This window comes from Monodelphis domestica, chromosome 4, assembly GCF_027887165.1.
Source record: "Monodelphis domestica isolate mMonDom1 chromosome 4, mMonDom1.pri, whole genome shotgun sequence".
NCBI classification, from domain to species: domain Eukaryota; kingdom Metazoa; phylum Chordata; class Mammalia; order Didelphimorphia; family Didelphidae; genus Monodelphis; species Monodelphis domestica.
In genome coordinates, this window is record NC_077230.1 from 418862713 (window position 1) to 418874755 (window position 12043).

Genomic DNA, 12043 nt, shown 5'->3' on the forward strand with positions numbered 1-12043 from the left:
GAGGCAGCGCAGTGCCCCCAAGGCACCTGAATCATTTCCTAGCAGCCCCCGGGCAAGGCGATCCCTCCTAGGGACTCCTCTTGGTCCAGGGGCGGAGGAAGAAACATCCTTTGTCTTCAGGCCTCCACTAAAGCAGCGGGGGAAGGGGACGGTCATAGCACTACCGCCCACCTAAGGGAACCCCGTCCCGGCAGGACCTCGAACCCCCGGGGGAGTTGCCCCCCTTTTTCCCTCGAGGGGCGAGCCAAGAGACGGGTCACTAAGTCACTTCGAGGACTGTCTTGACCATGGTAGCTGCCACCTGTCCCAGGGCGATCACGCCAGAGGGCGTTGGGGGAATGGGGGGGATGGGGTGCAGCCTAAGCCTTTTATGCTGGGGGTCTGGATCTGGGCCAGCAGGGGGCATGGAAGGCATCTCCACTTTTGCTAAAAACTCCTCTCCTCCAACCCTTACCTTAAAAGGTCTGGGAGCTAGTAAGTTAAAAGTCATCCCTCCACAGTCTGATGGCTTGGTTCTGGGACTTGGGCAGTTGGTACCTGTCTCTGGGCCTCAGTTTACACATTTGTAAATTGAGAAAGTCAGACTCAAATGTCTGAGGTTCTCTGCAGCCCCCTCGGATCTTCCCTTGACCCAGAGAGGGAGGGTGGTCACTTCTTTGGTCCACCAAGGAGGTTCAGAACCAACACTTCTCCCCCTCCCTGCTCTGGGAATCTTAAGGCCCAAGCAACAGAGACCCACCCACCTCTAGCACCATGGTTTCTATAATGTCCCATGGATCCTTCAAAAAACAAACAAATCACTCCCAAAGAGGAGACTGAAGAGGCTTGACCCTCCCAAAACAAGGGGGAGGCCTGCAAGGCTCTGCCTCAGTCACCCCAGTGCGATATGGCCATTAATCCCAGAGGAGTGAACCATCTCCCAGAAAATATCCACCCCAAATGTTAACATGAGAAAACAAAACATTAGCCAGAAAGGAAGAGGGTAAGAAACCAGAAAGGGGACAGCAGTGCTTGGTTTCCGGGGTTTTAAAATCAGGTGACCCCAGCTTTATTTACCCAGGGTCCCATTAAGAGCTTCTACTGTTTCTGAAACAACTAGAGAAAGAATCCTGCTCACAGGTACATGGTGACGGTGTCCTCTTCAGAGAAGCCCTAGTTCTCCCTAATCTCTGCACCCCTGCCCACCTCACCCCAAGCATTCCACTTTCACAGTGTAAAAATAAAGAGGGAAAAACACTTCTTGCCCACACGAGCAAAACAGTTGGGAAAAAAAAACAAACACAAAAATATATGAAAACCCCTCTCCTTTCTCCTCTGCAGCCTCCTATTATCTCATGTCGGCAGACAGGCCCAGGTGAAGCTCCTTTGGCCAGCAGACACCAAGGTGGAGTGCCCTCAGCCATAGCACCTTGGCCTCTTATGAGCTCCTATAAGCTCGGCGCCAAGGGCGGCGGCGGTGAGGGCGCAGGGAGGGCGAAGACAGATGCACTTCTGGTAGAGGACAGCGGGCAGTCGGGCCTTCCCACCAGGGCAGAAAACAGAAGAGAAACGAAAAGTGTGAAGGAGTCAAACTACTGAAGGCAATAACCTACAGCAAGCAGAAGGGAAGGAAGGGAAACAACTGGGAAAGTGAGACTCGCTCCCCTAACCCCCTTGACTGGCTGTTGTTGATGGACCTCTGCAAGGGACCCTGGTGTTGATTTCAGAACAGTCTATTCAGGTCTGAGGTCAGGTAAAAAGCCAGTGAGGAAAGATGTCCCCTTTCCAGGAAGGAGCAGAGAGGACCCAAAAAAGGGAAAGGTCAGAGAAGGAAAATTAGGTGGACACCTGAGAAAAGGCCTCAGAAAAGAGGGCGGCCAAGGGCCCTGCAGAGAAAGCACGGAATTTCCCAAGTCCTTTATCCAGAACTCAACACCGCTGGTTCCTGAAGGGCTCCCAATTACACTCCACCAACCGTCATTTCTGCCTCACATCAGTCACTCGTATACTCGCACACTCACACGTGTCCCCAGTGGTGGAAGCAGCTTTGGATGGTGCCAGATTTCTGGCCTGAACCGGGACCTCTTTCCTTGATGTACCCCACCTTTACACACTTCACTGGCCATATTTCAAGTTCTCATCAGAGGATTCAGTACAATTTGGATGAGGGGAGCTAAAAGGAGTGTCTAAGGCAGTGGAAGCAGACACAAGCAAGTGAGGGCCCCTGAGGAAAAACAATGGCCACATTTTAAGAGCAGGCCGAGGAAGGGGCCAGGCCGGGCCAGACAGGGGCAGGCAGGGTGTATGAGTTAAGGCAGACACAGTACAAAGGGGGCTCTCCAAGCCCTACCAGCAAGGTTAGTCGGTCTTCCGCCCCAGTCTTTTAAACACGCTAATAGTCCCCGTGTTGTCCATCTGTGCGCTATGGCCCTCGCTTGAGCTGCTCACCCTCGGGCCTGCCAAGGTCCTCTTTATGGTAACCTTGAACTCAGCTGGGGACTTACTCTTTGTGCTGGTAACTTGGCTGTCCTGAGCCTCTGGCACAAGAGTGGTTTTGCCAAGTCTCTGGATGACGCTGACTTTGGGCAATGGCTCTGGCTTTCTCTCAGCAGATGGGCCCTGGCTGCCCCCTATACGCCGAAGGGTGGCCGGGACTGGCTTGGGCTCTGAGCTGGTGGCTTTGGCCTTGATGGTCACCCCAAGTGGGGTGCTTTCCTTAGGAAAGGACTTGCCCATCCTCTTCAGGACCCCAGCATATTGTAGGACAGAGCTGTCGTCATCACTGTCTCCTACCCGCTCTTCATCCGTCTCTAGGGCATCACCCAATCGGCTGAAGACACCAGTAGGCTATGATGGAACGAAAGGGGATGGGGGTCAATTACAGCAAAGGAAGAACTGGGATGTTAAGAGGAGGCAAAGCAAGAGCCTTCCACTAAATTCCCGTCCCTCCATCTCACCTTATTCCCAGTTGTTGTGTCAGCCTTGGTCTCAGCTCCAAGCCGGTCAAATACAGATGTCCTCTGAACACCTGGGAGGGAAGTCAATCAGTCAAACAGCTCGTGAGCACCCCTGATGGGCACAGCCCTATGCTGGGTACTGTTGAAAGATGCCAAGGAAGGAGAAGACAGTCCTTGCCCTTGGGCCATTCATGGGAAGTCTTGAAAGGCAAGAACAGGATATGTGTGTGCGTGCAATTCAGCAATGAAAGGGACATAAACTAGGCCAGAACTCAAGACAACTGGCCTGATAAGGGGCTAGAGCATGCTGATGGTAAATCTTGGAAGGGAACAAACTTGAAGTTATCTTCAGAACGTGATGAATATTGAAGAAGCCCACACCTTGGCTGATTAGGAGGCTCCCAGGGTTAACTGAGATCCAGGCTTTGAACAGAGGAATGTGTTTTGGTGAATGCCAAAGAGTGCTCTGACTAGCTTCAGGGGCAGCTTTGGACAGTCACCTTTGGCCGCCTGCTGCTCCAAGATCTTGCGGGTTCGAGGTGTGGTCCCCTTGGGCATGGTGATGATGTATTTCCCTTCCATCTCTGCTGTCACTCTGCGCCTCCTCTTTACGGGCACAGCAGCATTCTCCTCTTCTAGCTGGCCCAGAGCTAGGAGGGCAAAAAGTGAGAGGCAGGTGGTAAAAGGACCCCAGAACATTCTAGAATGGGGGAAGGGGTCCCTCACTCGAAACAAGAGAAATGCAGTAAGAAAATTACCACACCCCACTACATCCCATCTCATGTCACTCATAATCCAGAGACCTAGAATTTCTAGGAAACTTCTCAACAACTGTCACCAAAACACCTAAGGCTCTCAGCTTTCCCAGCAAGATGCAATAGTGAAAGGGTCTCAGAGTAGGCAGAAGTTCTCCAAAGGCATTCTGGCCATCCCTCTGCTTCTGGGTAAGTTCACCCTCCATCCCCATCCTCACAGGTGCCCCACCACCCACCATGCTCCCCATACCAGCAGCTTTGGCATGCTTAACAGCCATCTTGTTTGAGACAGTGACTGAGATCTTGGAGGCACTGGTGTCAGGGCGCCTGGCAGGGGTGCTGGGTGGGGAGTCCCGACTCAGACTATTAGCAATCATTCGAGAGGCAGCTGGAGAAATGATAAGAGAAAAACGAGGCTCACAAGCAAGGTCCAGGCCATCAAGGTCTGGGGGGCAGAGTGGAGTGGCTACTACTAAATCCTGGCTGGTCAGGAGAAAGGACCAAACTTAATGCCAAGGCCCCAGAGAACTAACGCTAAGCCCCAGAGAAATCAAACAGAAGACGCAACCTGCAAAGAAAAGGGAGATGGGTACTGAAGGTGAGGGCTTTCTTTATGTTAGCTCCTAGGATTCTCTCAATACTTTTACAGTGTGCCCATTGTGCTTTTGTTCTTGGGCCTTGTTTGTGCTGGAGGTCACCACATGGGTCTGTCTCTCCTTGCTTGGGTCCACTGACCTCTGATGGACAAAGAGTGCCGCTGTCCTTCCCACTCACCACTAGTGGCGCTGCGCCTGAGCTCTGCCTGTAGGTGGCTGGGGCTTGACGCCAAGGATTCGGCGGCTGCTTTGCACACATCCTGTAGGACAGGAGGGGTAAGAACAACCAGAAGACAAAAATACATACGGGAAGCCCAGTTATCTTTAAATGATCCAAGGGATGCTGTCATCAATGGTTACAGACCAGGACAGTTTGACTCATTCAGGGTCTCAGGTTCTGGCCCTGGCTTATGTGGGACCACTGTATGGACTTCAGTTCTCTTAGGTATGTGAGGTTGAAATTAGATGATATGCACGGCAGGGTGGTATCATGGATGCAGTTGGCAAACTATCGGTTTGAATCTTGTCTCAGCTGCTTCCTGGTCTGTGTGACCATAAGCAACTCGGTGTACCCCTCTCTCCCTTGGTCTCCTCATAAAATAAAGGTATTCATTCTGGAGTACCAATCTCATGGAATATTGTGAAGCACAGATGAACAAAGGCTATAGAGCACTTCCCAGACTTTAAAGCCAGCCCTACCAAATGTCAATGATCAGATCATCTCTACTGCCTCTCTCTATCCTTGATGCCAATCACTATGTAAGCTAGGATAATGGGGTCACTGCTCCCCCAGAAGAGTCTAAAGAAGCCTTCTAGTATAATAGATAGAAAAGGAAATGCCAACTCACTCCTTTAGCTTCATGACCACAAATGAAGACCAGAGAGAAAAGTAGGAAATGGAACCAAACATCCTCTCACCCCAACTACACGCAGGCCTCTAAGGAGGAGTTCCGATCTACCCCTAAAAGCAGGGGAGGTTTCTGGGTAAAAGGGTGCACTTGCTTAGGGAACCATTCTCTCCAACCTGAAATGAACAGACTGCAGGCATTGGCCTGGGGACAGGCAGCACCCACCTGGCGGTACACCACTTTGGCATGTTTGAGGATGGCAATGATATCCCCCACCACAGTCACGCCCAGTTCATTCATGATCTCCTTATTCAGGTCTAGCAGCATGTTCTTTTGGATCCTGTGGGGAATGCTGAGCAATGAGCAAGAAAGCACAGGGAAGGTCCTGACCTGTCCTCCCCCTCTTGGGCCTTACTCTGGAACCCACAACCACCTTACCTGTTATCTACAAACATCACTGCATAGTTCACAGCAGGCCCTGGGGGGATCCCAGCTTCCTTAAAGAACTGGATCCATTCTGATGTAGCTATGGAGAGAGACAGGAGGAAAGTCAGAGAAATAATTATACCATCTCCTCAAAGACAAACCACATGCTCTGTCTCCCGCTCACTTCTCCACACAAAATCCAATCTTTGGACATGGAAGAGCCTCCTTCCTACCCAAACCCCAATAAATGCCCATGTCCTTCATCTAAAAAAGTCTTCCCTTGGAAAGAACATGAATGATGTAACCATGGAAAAATATTCTAATTTAATTAATTAAAAATAAAAAGCCTTCCCTTGTCAGTGAGAGCATGTCACAGAAAATCAAAGTTGGACCTCCAATGGCGAACTCCACAAAGATACCCACTACAACCCCCCAAAGTTGTCAGGGACCTTTCTTCTGGACATACTCCAGGGAGCAGAACCCACCACCTTCAAACACAGCCCATTTCACTTCAGGGCAGTCAGAGCAGTCAGTCATGTTTTCCTTCTTGACTAGCCACTGAAGCCAAACAAAACAGGCTGTCCCTTCTTCCCCATAACACCTCTGTATCCTTAAAGACAGCTAGCATGTTCCTTCCTTCCTTCTAACATCTGACATCCATCAGATTGGCAAAGATGATCAAACAAAGAGAAGGACAATTGTTGGAGGGGCTAGAGAAAAACAGGTAAACCAATGTGCTTTCTGATTCACAGTGGGGCTGTGAATAAGTCCAGCCAGTCTGAAAGCAATTTGGAATGAATGATGCCCCAACTGTGCATGTGTATCCTGTGATCTAAGTCATACCATCTCTAGGTCTACATTCTAAAAAGATGAAAAAGAAGGGGAAATGACCTAAATTTACAAAAATACATATAGTACTTTTTCCTACAAGGCAAAGAGCTGGAAACTGAGGCAGTATCCATCTACTGAGGAATGACTAAACAAATTAAAGGTATATGAATGCAATGGAATATTATTTCACTATAAGAAATGACAGAGGATGTTTTCAGAGAAACCAAGGAAGACTCTATGTACTGATGCAAAATGAAGTGAGTAGAACCAGGAAAATAATTTATGTAACAATGTAACAGTGTAAAGTAATCAACTAGGAAAGAATTAAGAACTTTCAGCAGTACAATGACCAGTTCCAATTCCTGAGAACTAATGATAAAGCATGCTACCATCTATGCATATTTAGGACAAGAGGTATGAACTTTTGTTTTTGTTTTTTCCAATTCTAAGAGGGAGGGAGGGAGTTGGGAATAGGGTAGCAAGAAAAAGAAAAGTAAGAAAAAATCATGGAAGAATTTTTTTTTTTAAATCACAAAAGAGAACAGAAGGAAGGCCAGAAAGAATCACAGACAAGCAGGACAGCTTTGAAAGTAACATGTTGAATTTATTACATAATTTTTTAAAAAGCAAGCTGTACATAATCAATTCACAATCTCATGTACAATCCTCTTCTATTCTATTATATATATGAAAATGCTCATTTTATTTTATTAAAGTTCAAAATAAAAAGAATAAGATTCTCAATAGCAGCACCCAGGAATGTCTATAATTATTGGTCAAACCTATATACATAACACATAATAGTTAACACTTAGCAATTAGTTAACAAGAGTTACTAGCATGGAGGCAGCTGGTAGCCTGTAGTCAGGAAGACCTGAGTTCAAATCCAGCCTCGAGATTCAACTGCCTGTGAGAGACTAGACAAGTCACTGAACCTTTGTCTGATCAGCTTCCTCAACAATAAAGCAAATAAGAAAAAACATCCCCCCCCTTGTTGTAAGATCAGATGAAATGGAATTTGTAAACTTCATTTTAAAAAGCACTTAGCCCAGTACCTCACACATAGTTGGTACTCTATAAATATTTATTCCTTTCCTTAGAAGACGCTTTACCTATATTAACTAATCTTCATCAGATGTTAACACATCCCTGCATTTTGGTTTTCCATTAGGCTATCAAATGTACCACGTTAAGTGATTACTCAATAAAGCTAACAAAGTTTGGCTACTTTGGGAAGAAGAGGGAAAAGGAAGCCCACTAATGGGACCAACCTCAACAGGAAACAAGAATCTAAATCCCAAGTAAATTCCTTTCAGGCAATGGCATCTTTCTTTGCCTCTGGGCACAAGCCTAAGAATAAGAACTTAGCTCTATGGCCAGAAACATCAGGAAGGATGTGGATGACCCTGCATCCCATTTTGTGTCAAATCAATGATGGGGGCAAAAAGACTTACATCTACATGGCATATATAGACACATACACAGGTGCGCGCGCGCGCACACACACACACACACACATATATGCACATTTGTACATGGTTTAAAGTTTTAATTATTGGGGCAGCTAGGTGGCACCAAGACTGGAGTTGGGAGGTCCTAGGTTCAAATTTGACCAGATACTTCCTGGCTATGTAACCCTAGGCTTAACTTAACCCCTAATGCCTAGCCCTTGCCACTCTTCCATCTCAAGAATTGTTACTAGGACAGAAAAGGTTAAAAAAAAAAGTTTTAATTATCTCTGAGAGGATGGTTCCCAAAACCATACACAGACACTCCAAGGTATCTCTCTGCTTCAAGTCTCTTTCCTTCTCCAATGTGCCCTTCCTCCACACAAATGCCAGTGATTTTCCTAAAGCACAGGTCTGACCACATCACGCCCTCTCAACAGACTTCAGTGTCTCCCTAGTACCTCTAGGACCAAGAGAACTTCCTTTGCCTTTTTGCATCCTTTCACTAATGAGCCCCAATCAAGCTTTCTATCATGGTCCCACATTACACCCGTTCCCTAGACTCTATGAGCCAGCCAAACTTGCCTTTTGGCTGTTTTGTTCACATTCTCTGAGCATATATATAATTGCCTGGAATTTACGCACTCTCAGTTTTACCTCCCAACATCCCTACCTTCCTTCAATACTCAGCTCAAGCACCATTCTCTACAAGAAGCCTTTTGTAACTGTCCACTTTTTAATGCTATCCCTATTTCTAAACTACCTTCTATTTACTTCATATTTATTCTAGGTGGACTAGAGAACTAGGACAAGTTCATTTTGTCTTTGTAACCTTAGCACCTAGCATGATGCTATGCTGAGCACACAGAGGGTACCTCATTAATGGCCTACTATCTTCTGCTGTAGATCTTTCTCTATGATATTATCTTCCATCATCTTTGTATTGATCCTGTACACAGGACGTTATTTACAAGTCATCCTTCCCTGTATGAATGTGAGCTCCCTAAAGAGCCTTTATCCCTAGCCCTAAGCATGGTGCCTGGCACAGAGCATTTAATAAATGACTGCTTAAGGATGGACTATATGTGAGTATATGTATATATATTAAGACAAGTCCTGACCTGGAAAGGAACTTAAAGGGCAACCACAGCCATCAATAATTTAACAGGAAGTACCCTGATCCAAATCCTAGATGAATGTCCATCTAGTGGCACTTGAAGGCTTCCTGGGCCAGAGACCTAAAGAGTCCATTCTGTTTTGGGGGAACTCTAATCCCTGGGAGGTGTTTCCAGGTGCTGAGGTGTATCTGCCTCCCACAGCATCATGAGGCCCTAAGAGCTCTCCAACATAAAGCTGGCATGCAAAGGCAGGGAAGGAGGCTCTAGGGCCATCTAATATTTTCAACAGGACTAGCTAGTCCTAAGAAGGAACCAGCCAGAATCCCGAGAGAGCTTCCAGAAGAATAGCCAAGCTGAAAGACAAGCTAGCTATCTACAATGCTGGAACTTTCTTTCCCAGTCTATCTGGGAAGAACCATGAAACACCCCCACACCTGGCACACCTTGGTTTCCTGAATCTCATAGGGTATAGAATGGAATATTCTCACCAAAGTGGGGGCTGGGTTAAGGCAGGGAGAGGTAGGGGGAAGGAGGCCTTTACAGGAGCCCTAAGCAAAATCCCAATGGCCTCTGGGCTGGAGTCAGCCTGCATTCCACACTCCAGCAGCTGTCGCTGTCACTACAACATACAGGCTTTGCATGCCATGACAGCTAACCCAACCCCCACTGCCCTCCTCAAATGGAAAGGGTCTGGGCAGGGGCCCCTACAGACTCACCCATTGTCACGGACACCATCTTCTCCCCAAGCAAAACGACAATCAAGCCAGTGCACCCTAAAGTAGCCTAGGAGGGGAAAGAAAATGAGAGGTTCATATGAGGAGGCTGGCTGTGGACTCATCAGGGCTGGCATTCCTGGGCTAAGGTCCACAGCACAGGAATAGCTGGTGAGCAGCTGTCAGGAAGTCACCCTGAGGCCTAGGCTGTAACAGTCCTCCTCCCACCTCTTCTCAACCCAAGACTCAAGGAATCATTCAGAAGCCCAGAGAACCCCTTTGGAGACTCATTTCCACATTCTCTTATTCCCAGTCACATTCAGGAAGGGACCTGGCTCAATTCAAGTGGGGAGGAGGAGAAAGAAGAAAGTGCAGGATGACCTACAATTGCTGTCACAGCAGGGTGATGTTTCTATCATACTCTTTTCTTTTTTTTAAACCCTGCTTTCTGTCTAAGACAGAGGAGCAAGGATTAGGCAAAAAGGGACTTGCCCAGGGTCACACAGCTAAGAAATATTTGAAGCCAGATTTAAACTCAGGTTCTCCCAGGCCTGGTGTTCTATCCACTAAGTCACCTAGCCTTATCATAGAGTCTTAAGGGCTAACCCCTAACTCCCCTTCAAGCTTCTTATCCATTCCCCTTGTGTTACCTCTTCTCAGACCCAACTTAAAACCATCTCATCTTCCTATCTCACTTTTTTTCAACAGATTTACTGAACATTTAATTGAGCAAGATGCATTATTAGGTGCCGGGAGGGAATACAAGTATAAAATAAGTCTCTGTTCTCGAAAAGCTAAGAGTCTAACAGGTCAGATAAGGCAGTTAGGTGGCACATGGCTACAGCACTGAAGTCAGCCTCAGGAAAACCTGAATTCAAATCCTATGGCAGACACTAGCTATATGCTCTGAGCAAAAGTCATTTAATTTCGGCTGCATCAATTTCCTCAATTGTCAAGGGAGATAATCCCACCAGTGCCTACCTCCCAGGGCTTTGTAAGGACCACATAAACTAACAAATGTAACACTGCAAACTTTAAAAATCAATGGGAGTGCTAGCTATTCCTAGGAAGACAAACATAGCTATCAATTACTCAGAATAGAACATGGCAACATTCAGCAGTCTTTCTGCTTTGCTATCCTGAATTTACCTCACTCTCTCCCTCCTGAGCCTCTCTCCCCCAGCCCCAGGAGGGAAATCACAGGGTTCATCAGGGCTAAATAAAACCGAGCTCAGAAGGGCCCCGGGAGCCCTAGTCCAGCTCCTTCCCTTTACCCCAGTGCCTCTAAAGTGGAGGTTCTTAAGCAGGAGTCAGAGAACTTGCCTTTCCTAAGTATAAGAATACCGGCATTTCCGTAGTAATGATAGTAACAATAATAATCACATAATAGCCAGCACTGACCTAGACCTTTCCTGGTACCAGCTCACAACCACTAGGGAGAAAAGTGCCTGCTATCTTCTGGGCAGAGTAAAGCTGAGCGACTTGCCTGGGGTCCCCCATGTAGAGGGGGGTCCAGGCCTGCAGTAGGTTTCCTCAGAACTCCCGTTTATTAGATTTTCTGCATTCAAAAACACGACCATGAGGTGGGAGGGCGGAGTGGGCAGGCGGGGGTCCCCAGACTTTGCCAGACTGACGCTCACATAGTTATACCCCGCCCCCGGGCTGGGGAACAGTGGAGAGGGAGGGGGATCGGAGAGAAGAGGGGGTACGGGGGAGGACCCATAGATGACGTCGGGCGGGGGGAGCACAGATTTCCCGCCCACCACCGCGAGCCGCACCCCCCCGACCCTGCCTCCCTCTAGCCTGTAAACTCCTCGAAGTAAGGGTCCAGCCTAATCTCGGGCCCCGGAGCATCCAGAGTCTCCGCGAGCATTCCCGGGGCTAGGGGGCCTCCGCTCCCCCACCACAGCAACGAGGGAGGGAAACTGAGGTCCGGAGGGGCCCGGGACACGACCCCGGATAGTCACGCGCCGACTTCCGGCACCCGCCCGCCCCCCCTCCCCACTTCGCCTAGCTGGGGCCCGCTCCCCCCTCACCTGTCACCGGTCTCGGGCTCCCGCCCTCCGCCCGTAGCCAACGGACCCCCCCCCCCACCCGCCTCAGTGCCGCCCGGACCGGAAGCACTGCTCAGCGCGTGCCGGAAGAGGCCTCCTGCTGGGGGGAGGTGCCGCTCTAGCTGCGACTGCGACCATAGAGATGAGTGGCTTCACACCCTTCCCCCGCCCCCACCTCTCCACGGAACATGTGACCCAACGCCCAGACGCTGGCCAAACAACAGGCCCCACCCCCTCAGTCCGAGGCACCCGGATGAGGTGAGGGCCCCGCCCACCGCCGCTTCGCCCTGGACTGCCTCCAGGGCCGCTGAGGATGCA

General features: G+C 48.7%; 1 protein-coding gene across 13 annotated transcripts; it reads right to left on the reverse strand.

Annotated features, from left to right (window-relative positions):
* Positions 1–1011: 1011 nt before the first annotated feature.
* On the reverse strand, positions 1012–11840 carry C4H19orf47 (chromosome 4 C19orf47 homolog). Of its 13 annotated transcripts, none has more exons than XM_056796210.1 (11): positions 11708–11798; positions 11158–11229; positions 9675–9741; positions 5574–5661; positions 5361–5475; positions 4466–4547; positions 3942–4079; positions 3437–3586; positions 2937–3007; positions 2484–2826; positions 1012–1518 (listed from the first exon to the last, which is right to left on the reverse strand). In XM_056796210.1, the coding sequence occupies exons 3-11, from the start codon at positions 9691–9693 to the stop codon at positions 1418–1420; spliced, it is 1107 nt and encodes a 368-aa protein (XP_056652188.1). In that variant the 5' UTR covers positions 9694–9741; positions 11158–11229; positions 11708–11798; the 3' UTR covers positions 1012–1417. The 13 variants fall into 13 exon arrangements, with proteins under 13 accessions (XP_056652188.1, XP_016277724.1, XP_056652181.1 ...); XM_016422238.2 differs by having other exon boundaries at positions 11073–11229; positions 11708–11793; XM_056796203.1 differs by having other exon boundaries at positions 1012–2826; positions 11708–11840.
* Positions 11841–12043: the final 203 nt, after the last annotated feature.